The 15,558-nt window shown below is 38.6% G+C and overlaps 1 protein-coding gene across 1 annotated transcript; it reads right to left on the bottom strand.

Annotated features, from left to right (window-relative positions):
* Positions 1–1,174: 1,174 nt before the first annotated feature.
* On the bottom strand, positions 1,175–7,493 carry LOC137394776 (uncharacterized). Its single transcript, XM_068081543.1, has 5 exons — positions 7,263–7,493; positions 6,849–7,024; positions 4,741–4,857; positions 2,776–2,919; positions 1,175–1,976 (listed from the first exon to the last, which is right to left on the bottom strand). Exons 1-5 carry the CDS (start codon positions 7,379–7,381, stop codon positions 1,717–1,719), a joined length of 816 nt encoding a protein of 271 aa, XP_067937644.1. The 5' UTR covers positions 7,382–7,493; the 3' UTR covers positions 1,175–1,716.
* Between the last annotated feature and the right edge of the window lie 8,065 nt (positions 7,494–15,558).

The raw sequence follows: 15,558 nt of genomic DNA, 5'->3' as shown, positions 1-15,558 counted from the left end.
GTGTTCAGTATTTATACAGTATGCTAATAAGTGTTCAGTATTTATACAGTATGATAATAAGTGTTCAGTATTTATACAGTATGCTAATAAGTGTTCAGTATTTATACAGTATGCTAATAAGTGTTCAGTATTTATACAGTATGATAATAAGTGTTCAGTATTTATACAGTATGCTAATAAGTGTTCAGTATTTATACAGTATGCTAATAAGTGTTCAGTATTTATACAGTATGATAATAAGTGTTCAGTATTTATACAGTATGCTAATAAGTGTTCAGTATTTATACAGTATGATAATAAGTGTTTAGTATTTATACAGTATGCTAATAAGTGTTCAGTATTTAAACAGTATGCTAATAAGTGTTCAGTATTTATACAGTATGATAGTAAGTGTTCAGTATTTATACAGTATGATAATAAGTGTTCAGTATTTATACAGTATGCTAATAAGTGTTCAGTGTTTATACAGTATGATAATAAGAAAGTATTCATCATCATTTGAAACGATATCAGAACTTTGTACTATCAGTGGCTCTAGTTTCTATGAAAACCTTGTCTAATATAGCCAAATAGCTAAATAGCCATTGTGCTAGACTACAATTGTCTGACAGCATTTGTGACTGTAGACTACAGGCATCCTTTTTATTTTACATTCTCTTATGTTCCCATATGGCCAAACCTTAGGCTTCCATGCCGTCTATATATGGTCAGTGTCGGATTACTATTAATTCATATCACCAATCCCTTGAGAGTAAACTAAATAAAAATCTGAAAACCCTCTGATCCTGGCTTTCTTATTTTAATAATACTTGATCATTGAATTACAGAAGTAATATATTGTATATTCTTTGGGTGGCTCAAAGATCAAGAGTTCAACAGAAGCAATTGCTGAAATATTTCAAGCCAATGAGCAAAGCAGATGGCAATTGAGAGCTGTCCATCATCCATGTGAGCTCGCTTTGCACAAAATAAAAAGCCTTTGGATTTCATAAGTCTGAACTGTACGAGAGATTATCAGTAAACGACAAGCTGTGAGCAGGTAAGCTTATCACGCGCATGAATGTAAACAATTCACATAAACATGTCAGAAATAAGGGGAATTGGTGAAGGTTGTTGTTAGTGTCTGTAGACAGTGCTTCTTGATAGTTCCTACCGGTAATAAGCTACACATATGTATAAATATCACAGTTTTTATTAATCTAATAGTATGAAGTGACAACACATGTAACTATAATAACTACAATGCATAGTTGACAGTTCAAAGGTCAGTGTCAATATATCTGACACGTGAGACTATATTGATTAAACCACCGGCTATGCGTATTGCAAAGAGCTACACCAAAAGAGAAACAAAATGCTGATGAAAATAACACTGGTACTAAAATTTTACATAGCCAAGCAATTTATAGTGATTATAAAAGAAAGCCTAGTTATAATTTTTGGACGGTTGTTTTAAAATACTTTTTAAATAGGATGAAATGTGCATTTTATGTAAACTGGATGGTCATGGCATAGCAAGCACTTTTAATAATATTTCAGCTTAAAATCATTATACTTGAAAATGTTTTAAACAATCTGCTGTTGGTTACCAACCAGTCGCTATTTAATCTGAGTAAATACAGAGGGTTTAATAATAAAGTAGAAGAAATATGTTATTCGTAGAAAAAATATAAACTCTAAATTTTATTGGACTGTAATTTGTCTCTTGTAAAGTGCTTATGTGCGACAAAATAAATTATACTTTGTCTCGGCAATGTATTTTTTTATAGCTCCTCGAAGAATCTTTGTGTGTGCTACCCATAAGGCCACTGAGCAGATGCCAAGAACTTGACAGATGATGGACAGATAAGTCGATGTGCCAAATTTCACCTCTACGGATTCTTCTAGAGAAAAGGGTATGTCAGTCACTTTTAGGTGGTGTGCTGCTTCCCCTTGCCTCCTGAGCATTAAAGCCATGGAGAGCATCTGGTAAGTGACTGCAAAGAAATAAACATGCTTTATACTCAGAATAGCTGATCAAAGTCCTATCAAGTAAAATAAATCTGTTTTGCGAAATGAAGTAATCATTTGCAAACACACAAATAAAAAGGAAGGTTTGCATATTTTGGGAATTAAACTAAGGTTTTTTGACACATTTAATAATCTCCTAAAGATAAACTTGCACACAATTTTAATAGGTTTTATCAGTAAGTATCTGTATTTTTTATCATTGGCCATTGTTTTTTATGTTTGATGTTCTGACTGCCAAGATATTTCAAGATTAAAATCGACAAAGTGTGATCGCGGTTAAAAGGCAAATACATTACTCAACTCCCTTCATAACAGGCTGTTACTGTGAATATGCAAAACTAAAGATTGCACAAAATTTGTAAAAGAATTTTAAAAGCTTAAATTTCTGTTTCTAATGCTGGATTTTTAAGTGGGAATATTCCAACCATCATTTTCGAAAGGATCTATTGGATGTGTCAAGATTTTATAAGTTACATATCAACAAATATGTTAGCAGCCCCACCATTTTACAAAGTGCTTCAGGTGTTGGTAAGAAGAAAAACAAAAAACACACTTTCACCAGGTCCGTAAGTGTCTAGCGCTTAATAAAGCTCCTTTATTAACTGACAGCTTTATCACTGCTGAGGTCATCTGGCACGTTTCCATATAACTGCAAGTACATGTCTACATGTCGGCTGCTTGCTCCACACTTAACATGCCTTGCATGATGCCCTTTACTTTGTAAACAAGTAGCACGCGGTATACCCAGGGCCCTGTCACGCCTACCTGCTGCAGCACAGACTGTAGATGCTATCATGCTGAGAATGGCGTGCTTTATGGCTAAACTGGCAGTGCCGAGAATAAGAGTGGCGAGCACACATATGCTTGAGACTATCATACAGGACTGCGCTGTCCTCGTCATCATGTGACCTGCAACCATTACAAACTTACTTTTTACAGGCAACTGTAATATTCCTTGTTCATCGAACACAGGAAATCAAGGGTATAACTTATAAGGGGTTATGAATTAATGGAATACACAATTATCGTATGTACTAGTACCCTGGCAGTCTAGTGCGCTGTGAGAGATCGTCAGGTAGGCCGATTAAGTGCAGGTAATAATTATGTAGACAATAATTCTAAAACCCGCGCAAGGTAACTGGTTAGTGCATGTGTTGGGTGACGCATCATGCAATCCTTGATCCCAACCTTGAACCCTTGACAGAGATAAATACGCTCCTATTACAGCGAAATTTATAACTTCTCGTTATTACCACAAGAAACCCAAGCAGTCCGGTGAGAGATCGTCATGTCTAATAACTACCTGAGCAATTATTCCGCAGGTGTTAGAGTGTTGGTTAGCAAGTTGAAGACTGTGAGTTCAAATCCCATACGATGCGATCTTTTTTTCAACATCCAACTGTGGCTTCGGAGAGACGGGCAATTGGACACGGCTCGTATTATAGTAAAAATTAATGTAGCTTTGGCAACAGCCAAATCTAGTTACAGATTTAGCTGTGAGTAGTATAGGGTTGATGAAAGACACATGCGTACATAATACTACTATATACTAGTGCTGGGCACGTGTAATAAAACTCGTTGAACTCGCGGGTTTATCTTTTTTCAAGGCTCGGGTAAAAGAAGTTTTGAATATTTCGATTCTGCGGGTTTGGGCTTTGACTTGCGAGTTCGGGTTTTGGTACACAAATCCATCGAGTAGAGTGAACAAAAACTCGGTCTATTGCGCCCCGCGCAAATGACACTGTTTAATGACCCGCCTGTTAACGCTGTTAACACTGCAAGCACGAATACCGATCAATGAAAAATAGTAAAAAATAATAAATAAATTGAATAAAATTATAATTGCATTGTAAATTTTAAGATATGTCCGATGTTTGGAAATTTTAGACAAGAAACCTTTATAAACAAACTCGATACTCGAAAAACCCGTTGGCCAAGAAGTACTCATGCCCAGCACTACTAGCTACTCGATACTCGAAAAACTCGAACGGAAGAGGGCGGTCTAAACTCATTGGCCCAAAAGTACTCGTGCCCAGCACTAGTACATAACACCTGAGCGTGCAGTCAGTATAAGCTGTATTTCACTTAATGGTTGCAGTTCATAAAGTCTGCTATGAATCTTCTAAACAAAATTTCCTATCCAGCTTTAGCCAAACAACAGCATTGAAAGGTTTGATATAGGTAGATTACTAGAGCTTACTCATTGTAGAGTGATTGCGTATCACCTGGTTTTGACTGAAGGTCTCGTACACTCTCTTACATGTCAGGATGCTAGAGAGCAGATATTTTGCAAATGCACCTTATTGCATAATTTTTCTCATGTTTGAGCCATATATCAGATGTGAAGTACGAACAGCTGTGGAGCTTTCGGTAACATTTTGTGGATTGCATTATCTAGTACATGTAGTCGTATATGCAGAAGGGTGACTACTGACATGCAGTAACAGATGCCTTGTAATGGACAGAATATACCAATGTGAAATAAAACTTCTAAATACGTATATGATTTAATACTCCCATAACAGGTGCTAAATTAAAAAAGATACTATTAAACTGAAAGGTTTCACTGCAAACACTACCACAGCTATTGTACCAAACGGTAACCTAAAGAAATTCTACAAAGCAGAACTATGGAATTTAAGCTACAATTAGCAACTGTAATTAGCAACTCAAGTAATTCATCAAACACCCTGCTATATATATGTATATATGTAACTAGCCATAACTTACGGATGTATCTTCCACTGCCAAAGAGATACGGCGAGGCACCCATAGGCCTGTAGTAAGTGCAATTGTCTGTTGCGTAGTCAATAGAAGGAGTGTTGTTCACTAGATTATCCATACCATCTGGAATTGATAAAAGTATTTGATAAAAATATAAGTCACACCAGCGTAACCACTCTTATAAACAAATGTAGTTTAATGGATTACTGATGTCATATTTTAAGATTTTATCAGAAAGTATAGATAGTTTTTTATCATTTGAGATTTTGCTTGTTGTTTTAGGTGATCTGGCAGCCATGATTGATGTCGCTATTATACACACGAGGCCACTACTGATGTCATTTTTGGAAAAGTCATTTTCTCCCGAGCATTTAACTGCGATCAAGTTTTGTCGATTTTATTGCTGAAACATCCTCGCTGCCGGATCACCTTGAACAAAAAAATCAAATGATGAAAAAATATCTATACTTACTGATAAAATCTACTGAAATTTAACTTGTGCTCTTTATACACACTTTTCTACTGACTACAGAACTAAAAACATCACTGTGACCGAGAATAGCATACCAAATTTTTGATTCAATGATCATTATATAACCCGTGCTGAGGGTGCTTTAAAATGCACAATGGCTTATGCATGACAAAATATCAAGAGACTATCCTTGAAAGAGGTATATGATAATCATACATTTATTCTTATCATATCAATAAACTTGGAGTTATCTTTTATGCACCGTATTCACTAGCCTGTCTTGAAAAGCTGTTGTTTTTGCGTAGTTGTCCCCCCGTCGAGCGGCGAGCAACAACAGCTTGTCACAAGACGTACTGCACCTGATGCATCAGCTGCACTTATAGGGAGTTGTTCTCTTCCGTCTACGCGGCTTGGTTGCGATGTTATGTCGGTCGCTCCATTGGTAATCATAACGGATTTCACGCAAAAATTTATGTAGAAAAAAACAAGATTACAACGTTTAACTAAAGACCAGTTTTTGTGATAAACTTTAGTAGAACTTAAGAATAAAATAAACTTAAAATAAAATCCATTAGAACAAATAAAACTGACTGATACAAAAATAGAAATAAAACTGACTAAGCGCACAAATAACGACATGTTTAGTCGCTGTTGTTGCCTAAGTTCTCAAGTTCTACTAAAGTTTACCGCAGAGACTGGTCGCTGGTTAAACGTTATAATCTTATTTTTTCTACATAAATTTTTGCGCAAAATTCGTTATGATTACCAATGGAGCGACCGACATAACATTGCAACCAAGCCGCATAGACGGAAGAGAATAACTCCTTATAAGTGCAGCTGATGCATCAGGTGCAGTACGTCTTGTGACAAGCTGTTGTTGCTCGCCGCTCGACGGGGGGGGGGGGGGGGGGGGGAGGGGGACAACTACGCAAAAACAACAGCTTGTCAAGACAGGCTACGTATTCACCGATGTTCAACCAATGCGATAATTACTCTATAATATTGATGACCTGCAAATGAAACTAATGTTTAGATAGACCAGCGCATTTGCTGTAAAGCAAGCATAATCGGTCAGTTATTTCTGCCTACAAACGTTAGCTATTTATAAAGATGGTCTTTCAAGAAGGCCTTGACATGCAAGCACTTTTTCACTATCGACAGGCTCAACTCAGTCACCTGTACGACCATGTATCCCAATCAGTACCCCAAATCATGTGTTCCATGAACTACTGTAACTCTTCTACTATTAGAAGGGCTATCCAATCGGAATCAGAGCACCACATCCATCGTGTACCTTACTGTAGCCCCAGTGTAGGGTTCCAAAAGGACCCTGCGTATAAGGTGTCACACTTCACACGCAGTGTTTGGCATTCGATGATTGGCATGTGACACTTGGTTTGCCAAGCAACATTTGGCTTATGGACATTCTAAATAAGCTTTTCCAATTGGTGATACCTGGCATTTGACATTCGAGATATGATAGCTGGCCACTGACATTTAGGATATGACACTTGACGCATGACACTTGGCACCATGACACTTGGCCCCATGACACTTGGTACCATGACACTTGGCACATGATATTCACCACTCATACTCAACAACTGAAATACGGTGGCAAGTGGAACAGAAACACACTTACCATTAGTTATAGCGCAACTTTTCCACATGCCAGCTTCAATGGTCTTTGCTAGCACAAGCTGCCGTGCTACAGTTTCATTGCTGATTACTATCGTTGAGTTCAAGGTTATGATATAGTAATCTGTGTTGACAGAGATATCAAGGCCGTTTTTCTCGACAATACTCTGAAGGCTTTCACTGAATATATCACAAAACTCTCATCAACAAATACCAAGCATATTTGTTAGTCTATCATGCTCCCTCTGAAGTAAAAAGGTTACAGCAATAACATTGCAGACAACGAGTGACACGTATTCACATATCTGGCTTAACACTCATTTAGATACAAAGCGATCTCAGATTTGAAAAGAATTTGCTAGCTTATACACAGTTGTTCATGTTCTGTTAGTCAGCAAGCAAGCGGTGCTGTACATACGTGTTATACTGCACTATCTCCCATCTGTCAAGTGTATAACATATGATGAGCAGAACTGAGATCAACATAGTAGAAGAGAAGGAAAGTATTCCGGTCTGGTTGCTGGTTAAGATCGCCATTCTCAAGGCTAGTTATAGCGGATCACCAATCGCTTAAGGCGGGCGTTAATACTAAATCACTGCCAGGCAGCTCCTTCACTGAAGAGCAGCCGTGTTGTGCTTATTTTGTAAGGCACACCGTTGATGCCTTGTGTCTCTCTGTACACTAGCTATGCTTCAGTGCTTGAACATTTGAACAGTCATTATGCCATCAACTATGGAAAATCAATAAGTTTTCATTATAACAGTAGAACTACTTATAGTCTAATCTTTTCAGCTTCTCTTACAGGCTACAAAAGATTTCAATAGAAGAAGTGTAGACAGTTTCATACAAGGATATCTACTCGATATATCTAGTGCTCGGTCTACTGCGGTTAGCTGAGTTTCTCACCAGCTCAAGTAAAAGAATGGGCAGTCACAGTTCATCTAGTTCTGGGTTATCAGAATCAGCATAGCAGTTGATCAAGTACAACGTGTATAGCAAGTCAGTGCTTGTACAAGTTAGGTTAGCTTATTTTGTTTGGTTTATCACAAAAGTCAATGGTTGGCCCCTAGTATCATTTATTAAGATAATAAAAGATTACACAGCTAAGTCAAGTGAGATTGAAGTGTTGAGCAAGAATTTCGCCAACAGTTACACGAGAAGATTTTTAGAATGTGTATAAAAAGCAGTAGGTCATGACAGGTGCTGGTGCAGCGGCATTTCATACCTGGAGATCCTCGTATAAGAAATTGCTATTGTCTCTGAAAATTACACGATATAATTAAACAAACTAAGTATAACCACCCTCAACTACTTCCACGCCTCTGGAAAGCACTTCCACCCTTCTGATAGGTACTTTCACACCTCTGGTAGGTACCTCCTCACCTTTGGTAGGTACTTCCACACCTCTGGTAGGTACCTCAACACCTCTGGTAGGTACCTCAATACCTCCGTATGTACCTCAAAACCTCCGTATGCACCTCAACACTTTGCAAGTACTCTCACCGCATTCTAGAAAGTATCTCTACACCTCTGATCGATACCTCCACACCTCTGGTAGGTACTTCCACACCTGTGGTAGAGTACCTCAACACCTCTGGTAGGTACCTCCACATCTCCGTATGTACTTCAACACCTAGCAAGTACTTCCACCACACCTCTAGCAAGTATTTCTACACCTCTGATAGGTACCTTCACACTTCTGGTAGGTGCTTCCACACTTCTGGTAGGTACCTCCATACCTCTGGTAAGTACCGCAATACCTCCATAGATATTTCAACTTTTCTAGCAAGTATTTCCACCACACCTCTAGCAAGTACTGTACCTCCACATCACTGATAGATGCCCTCATATAGTTCCAACTGTTATTTCTAGTATCATGTGGATTCTGTGTATAATAGATTCAGGATGCGGTGAACACGAAACCACTCTAGTAGGTGCCACTCTAATAGAAGATTACTCTACTATTTTTAAAAACTTGTGTGTAATTGTTTACAAATAAGGTATATGATTTCATTTTTTGAGCTACAAGGTTAGCTTCTTTTAATAGCTTAGAACAGCAACGGCCATGAGACTAATCTTGATTTAATTTAAAATCTGTTTTAATCTTGATGTACATGTAGGGTAAGTCTTTTAAATTTATTCAGAAAATATGTTTGAACTTTTTTCATTTGGTTTTAAATTTAAGTAGCAATATTTTTTTTGGTTTATGATTGATATTCGGGGAATCCGATATGAAAAATCTGATATGGCATCCTGTGAAACTCTCCTAAATAAAACATGTAACCATGTCAAGCTCCATTCAAGACAAAGATTACACATAGTATCAGGCAGTTGTCAAACTTGAACACGTTAAGAATGATGAACAGTATCTTGGTCCTATTCCTATGGTAATATTTTATAGCGCTCCTTCTCTTGAGCTTTTCAATAATTGGCCTAAACAGTTTGTTCTAATAGTATTTTATTTGCCACGTTTGTAGTAGGCGTCGCGGTCAGTACTATTCTCTTCATCTTATTCTACTCTACCTTCATCCTTAGGTTTTTTCTATCTTTTATAAATTATAAAGTTTTTCTTATTTTATGTTTTACTTATTGTCTTGTCAAGCTATTATTCATGCAGTCATTGCTGTTTGTTGTGAAGTGACAGCTTGTTATGCAGTTAAACAGTTCATGGCATTTTATTTGTAAAACAGAAAAGTAAAAAATTGGATGATTGGTTTTACCAAGGAACTCTTACATGTGTTAAGCTCACAAAATAAACCACCAATGCTGTTTAGTTATTACTGATCTACAAGGCATGTTGCTCATGAGTATTTGAACACATTTGGAGTTGTGTTTCACAAGAAAAGATAACTTCTTAAATAATAATGGAAATACGAACTAGCGTTGCTGTTGGATTGTAGTTGTTAGAAGGAAGTGTATTGTTTATTGATTCTCTCAGTGCACACAAAAAAAACTAAGAGCTAAGCTCTTCTACCTGTACTTTCTAAACTATCCTCTTTTATAATACATGCTACTACTGTCACTTTTGAGTTAACTGATTACATGTACTAACTAAGGAGTACTGAACTACGTATGCATTTTATGCATTGTACATTCTATGAGCTGTACATTTTATGAATGGTGCATTGTTAAAACTACTTTTCATGAATTGTACATTCTATGAGCTGTACATTCTATGAATTGTGCAACCTACAAATTTTGCTTTTTATGAATTGTACATTAAATGAGCAAAGATAGTTGAATTGTATAACTTGAATAACTGTAGTACGAAGCTTTACCAATAAAATCAAATGAGATTTTTGATTTTCATGTTTTAATTTTGAAGCAATTTAAGCTGAGAAACCAACAAATTAATTTGAGTGCTCATCTGAATATTTACTGAAGTTTGTAAATTTAAAATAGAACAAGTACAATTGCTGAGCTCCTCTCATTTGTTCAATATGTAAAGTATTCAACTTTTACAAATTATACATGATACTAACGAGGGCACATGAGAGATAATGCCAATCCTGATTCCTTCTTCTAAAGGGAAAAAATTTATATTGTTACACAAGGGTAACAGCATGGTTTGATGTCAAAATACATGTACATGGAAATTACATACACTTGCCATACTAGTAGTATTATAGTACATAAACACACCTGCTATATTATAATACATAGATACTACTGCCATACCTATCATATTATAACACATAGATACACCTGCTGCACCTGCCGTACCTATCATATTATAATACATAGATACATCTGCTGCACCTGGCGTACCTATCATATTATAATACATAGATACACCTGCTGCACCTGCCGTACCTATTGTATTATGATACATATATACACCTGCCACACTAGTCGTATTATGATACGTAGATTCACTTGCACATTTGCTTTTATTTTTACATCCATACTTGTGTTCTTTCTACCATAGGTATTATACCAGGGTATGACATTTGGATATTCTGGGGATACTACAGATTACAGCACTACAGTTCTCTAAAGTGCGGTAGAAAATCAAAATAGGTTGCTAATGTGACAGAGAAACCAGCTTTGCAGTCATAGTTAACTCTTAACAGAAGCACATAGCACAGGGTGTCGAGTGTCAATTCAACTAGGTGACCTTGGCTCAAAGTGAGCAGCAATAGTTATATCTAGCATAAGAGCCATTGTTATTGCTAGCTTCAAGGAGATTAGCATGCTTGCTGAGTCTCTTGTAAACGGCTACCCACAGCAGCCCGGTGAGTATAGAAAGGGCACAGGCTATCCATATAAACCAGAGAGAAAAGCCAGCTTTAGCAGTTGTAGCAACTTGCAGCATTTCAGTGGCTGTGATGCTGTGGGTTAGTGGATCCAAATCATTATCCATTCGTACAAGCACCGTGACCCCAATAAACATCTGGTATATTGCTGCAAATAGAGAAAAATTTACAAACACATACAAGAGAATAGTCTGTAAACAAAACTGCAGGTATGTCTCACAACATGACCTTTGGCAGAGGAATATAAAATGGATATAAAGAAACAAATTTATTAAGCTGTATATCTCTGCCTACACTCACTATTATACAGGGCTGTATTATTAGGTTTAGCTTTCATTTCCGTTAATAAATAGTTACCTGCAGCACACTTATGCCACTGGTATTTTTTATACAAAGGTTTTAAAAAGCCACAATGACCAAGTAGATGGTGCTGCTTCATTAAATTACTGAACAAAGGTTTTTTAATTTCTACAGTTCACTATAAATGGCTTGTACATGACATTTATGAAGACAAATCTACTGTCATTTGTCAACAATGATTAGAGTAAAAAAAGGGGTGTATGGTTTTTTCTAATGAACCTTTTTCAAGAGCTGGAAAGCAACCACTCTGTAACATGTGCCTTATATCAGCAGCAACCAGGCTGTAACATGTGCCTGAATTCTCATGTCAGCAACCAGGCTGTAACATGTGCCTGAATTCTTATGTCAGCAGCAATCAGGGTGTAACCTGTGCCTGAATTCTTATGTCAGCAGCAACCAGGCTGTAACATGTGCCTGAATTCTCATGTCAGCAACCAGGCTGTAACATGTGCCTGAATTCTTATGTCAGCAGCAATCAGGGTGTAACCTGTGCCTGAATTCTTATGTCAGCAGCAACCAGGCTGTAACATGTGCCTGAATTCTCATGTCAGCAGCCAGGCTGTAACATGTACCTGACCTTTTATGTCAGCAGCAACCAGGCTGTAACATGTGACTAAAATCTTATGTCAGCGATAGAAGCTAGCAAAGATATGCCAAGCTATGATGCTTTCCCATAAATTCCTTGCAAAAGTCTCAGCAAAAACTGTGGCTGATGCAGATTACGTTTGGAGGAGGTTTAGGAGAGGTAAGAGTTTTTCAGACTTTTATGTAATTATATAATAGTTTTCCAACCTTTCTTGGTATTTTATACTTATGGTTCTGCAGTTATGAATTTTAAAACTTTTTTATGCCTGTAAAATAGGTTGCAACATCTAAGAAGGAATAAAAGTTATTAAGGTCTATAATATAAGCTCAACCACTACCTGCCTACGTATATGACTGCCAAACACTATTTCAAAAGTTATATAGATTGATAATATATATATATAATAAAACTTCAGTTTTTTTTTCTCAAAAAGATAGCATAAAAGTTTTTCTGTTTAATCTTTTTCTTTCATAATTTTTATTTATTTTATAGTAAGCCTATATTAAGCACTATACAGGTTTAATGGCAAAGGAATAGTTGAAAAAAGCATACCTGCTGCTATAGAGAGCGTTGATATCGCGATGCAGAGTAAGAGCTGACCAAACGCCAAGCTGATGGCACCTGTGATGAGTGTCGTTATAAGACATATTGCTGACACAAACAAGCAGGTTTGCGACATCCGAGTTATAGAGTGCCCTGTAGAAATATGTTTTAAGAAGTACCAGTTTACAAATCATTACTAATCTTGAGAACTAACCAGCTTATAGTTGAATGATAAGTTATGTTATACACTAAGCCGTAAGTTTCTAACCTCTGTACTAGCGCAAGCCATTTATAGAGTGCTCTCAATCAGCGGTACACAGCTACATAAAATCTTTGGTAATATTAGAGTTATGCTACCTTGTCGCTTAGGTAGCTAACTAGTTTTATCCACGTAATGAGGTGAGACTATTGACTATAAAATATTATATAAATATTGATTAACTTCTTGAATAATCTCAAAATTCCTTCATTCCATAAAGTAATTTCTAATCATTCTATATTCTTCATTATGAATGAGTTCATTGCATTCTACTCCTTAATGACGCTGCCGTAAATCGCTGCCGAAGCACCATAAGGTCGATACAGTTGGCGTCACCTACTCCAGCGATAAAGTGATGATGCGTGTTTGGGCTCTCAAGTACTTCAGAAGTCACCGCTTGAAGGTCCATTAGCCTAGTTGATCAATAAATAGCCTTAGGTGCTTTCATGAGCAGGTTTAAAACTGAGGTGTCATCTATCAAGTGATCTCTGCTTTTTCATTAACAGACGTAAGACAAACAAGTTTGTGAATGGAAAAACAGGAGATATGAAAGTAAAAACGAACATAGTTTACATAAACCGAACCGCTTGTCGTAGTTTGAATTAAACACAGTTTGCTATTTTTATAAACACGTGGTAGTTTCATGACTAATACGGCTATGAAATGAGGAAGAAAGTAGGCTCAGATACACTAACTTTATACAACTCTACAATTTCAAACCAGAATTGGAGTATTAAAGAAGGTGCAACCTACGGAAGTATTTCGGTGTGTTCAAAATGAATTCACTAGGACCAGTAGAGCTATATTTGAAGCATTCTTCAGTCAGCCATATCACACCATCTTCCTCTAGTTTGGATCTGGTCTCACCTACAAAACAAAGGCTTTAAGTATTTCAAAGGTTTAGTACTATACAGAAGTTAATAAAAAAGCTTAGGTAGAAACGAGGCGATAGTTTTTTGATGAAGTAACAACTTAAGAAGCTGGGTGCTAAGGTGTTACTAAGTCTGTTAAGCAAACGTTGTGACTCGGGATAGGAATAGACGAATGTTAGAAGAAAAAGTTAAATAGTAACCTGTAAAATTTAGACTGAGATATCTACTCATGTTAAGGGTGGTGTCAAACTACACAGCGCTCATGAGGAAGATGGGGAGAGGGCGAAAGAGAGAGCGAGAGAGGGCGAAAGAGAGAGAGGGCGAAAGAGAGAGAGAGAGGGCGAAAGAGAGAGAGGGCGAAAGAGAGAGAGGGCGAAAGAGAGAGAGAGGGTGAAAGAGAGAGAGAGGGCGAAAGAGAGAGAGAGGGCGAAAGAGAGAGAGGGCGAAAGAGAGAGAGAGAGGGGGAAAGAGAGAGAGGGCGAAAGAGAGAGAGAGGGCGAAAGAGAGAAAGAGAGGGCGAAAGAGAGAAAGAGGGTGAAAGAGAGAGAGAGGGCGAAAGAGAGAGAGAGAAAGCGAAAGAGAGAGAGGGCGAAAGAGAGAGAGAGGGCGAAAGAGAGAGAGAGAGGGCGAAAGAGAGAGAGGGCGAAAGAGAGAGGGCGAAAAAGAGAAAGAGAGAGGGCGAAAGAGAGAGAGGGCGAAAGAGAGAGAGGGCGAAAGAGAGAGAGGGCGAAAGAGAGAGAGGGCGAAAGAGAGAGAGGGCGAAAGAGAGAGAGGGCGAAAGAGAGAGAGAGGGCGAAAGAGAGAGAGAGGGCGAAAGAGAGAGAGAGGGCGAAAGAGAGAAAGAGAGGGCGAAAGAGAGAGAGAGGGTGAAAGAGAGAGAGAGGGCGAAAGAGAGAGAGGGCGAAAGAGAGAGAGGGCGAAAGAGAGAGAGGGCGAAAGAGAGAGAGGGCGAAAGAGAGAGAGGGCGAAAGAGAGAGAGAGGGCGAAAGAGAGAGAGAGGGCGAAAGAGAGAGAGAGGGCGAAAGAGAGAAAGAGAGGGCGAAAGAGAGAGAGAGGGTGAAAGAGAGAGAGGGCGAAAGAGAGAGAGGGCGAAAGAGAGAGAGAGAGGGGGAAAGAGAGAGAGAGGGCGAAAGAGAGAGAGGGCGAAAGAGAGAGGGCGAAAAAGAGAAAGAGAGAGGGCGAAAGAGAGAGAGGGCGAAAGAGAGAGAGGGCGAAAGAGAGAGAGGGCGAAAGAGAGAGAGAGGGCGAAAGAGAGAGAGAGGGCGAAAGAGAGAAAGAGAGGGCGAAAGAGAGAGAGGGCGAAAGAGAGAGAGAGAGGGGGAAAGAGAGAGAGGGCGAAAGAGAGAGAGAGAGGGCGAAAGAGAGAAAGAGAGGGCGAAAGAGAGAGAGAGGGTGAAAGAGAGAGAGAGGGCGAAAGAGAGAGAGAAAGCGAAAGAGAGAGAGGGCGAAAGAGAGAGAGAGAGGGCGAAAGAGAGAGAGAAAGAGGGCGAAAGAGAGAGAGAGGGCGAAAGAGAGAGAGGGCGAAAGAGAGAGGGCGAAAAAGAGAAAGAGAGAGGGCGAAAGAGAGAGAGGGCGAAAGAGAGAGAGGACGAAAGAGAGAGAGGGCGAAAGAGAGAGAGGGCGAAAGAGAGAGAGGGCGAAAGAGAGAGAGGGCGAAAGAGAGAGAGGGCGAAAGAGAGAGAGAGGGCGAAAGAGAGAGAGAGGGCGAAAGAGAGAGAGAGGGCGAAAGAGAGAGAGAGGGCGAAAGAAAGAGAGGGCGAAAGAGAGAGGGCGAAAAAGAGAAAGAGAGAGGGCGAAAGAGAGAGAGGGCGAAATAGAGAGAGGGCGAAAGAGAGAG

Source organism: Watersipora subatra, chromosome 4 (assembly GCF_963576615.1).
Source record: "Watersipora subatra chromosome 4, tzWatSuba1.1, whole genome shotgun sequence".
NCBI lineage: Eukaryota > Metazoa > Bryozoa > Gymnolaemata > Cheilostomatida > Watersiporidae > Watersipora > Watersipora subatra.
The sequence above is the reverse complement of the archived record's forward strand: the minus strand, read 5'-3'. Positions and strand labels throughout refer to the sequence as shown.

What these genes read in the sequence shown, in the direction of transcription:
- LOC137394776 (XM_068081543.1), bottom strand. Translation starts at nt 7,381, where the DNA reads ATGGCGATCTTAACCAGCAACCAGACCGGAATACTTTCCTTCTCTTCT. An exon ending in GAGATAGTGCAGTATAACAC is followed by an intron (nt 7,025 to 7,262) that starts GTATGTACAGCA and finishes TGATATATTCAG; the next exon opens with TGAAAGCCTTCAGAGTATTG. An exon ending in TACAGTCTGTGCTGCAGCAG is followed by an intron (nt 1,977 to 2,775) that starts GTAGGCGTGACA and finishes ATTTCTTTGCAG; the next exon opens with TCACTTACCAGATGCTCTCC.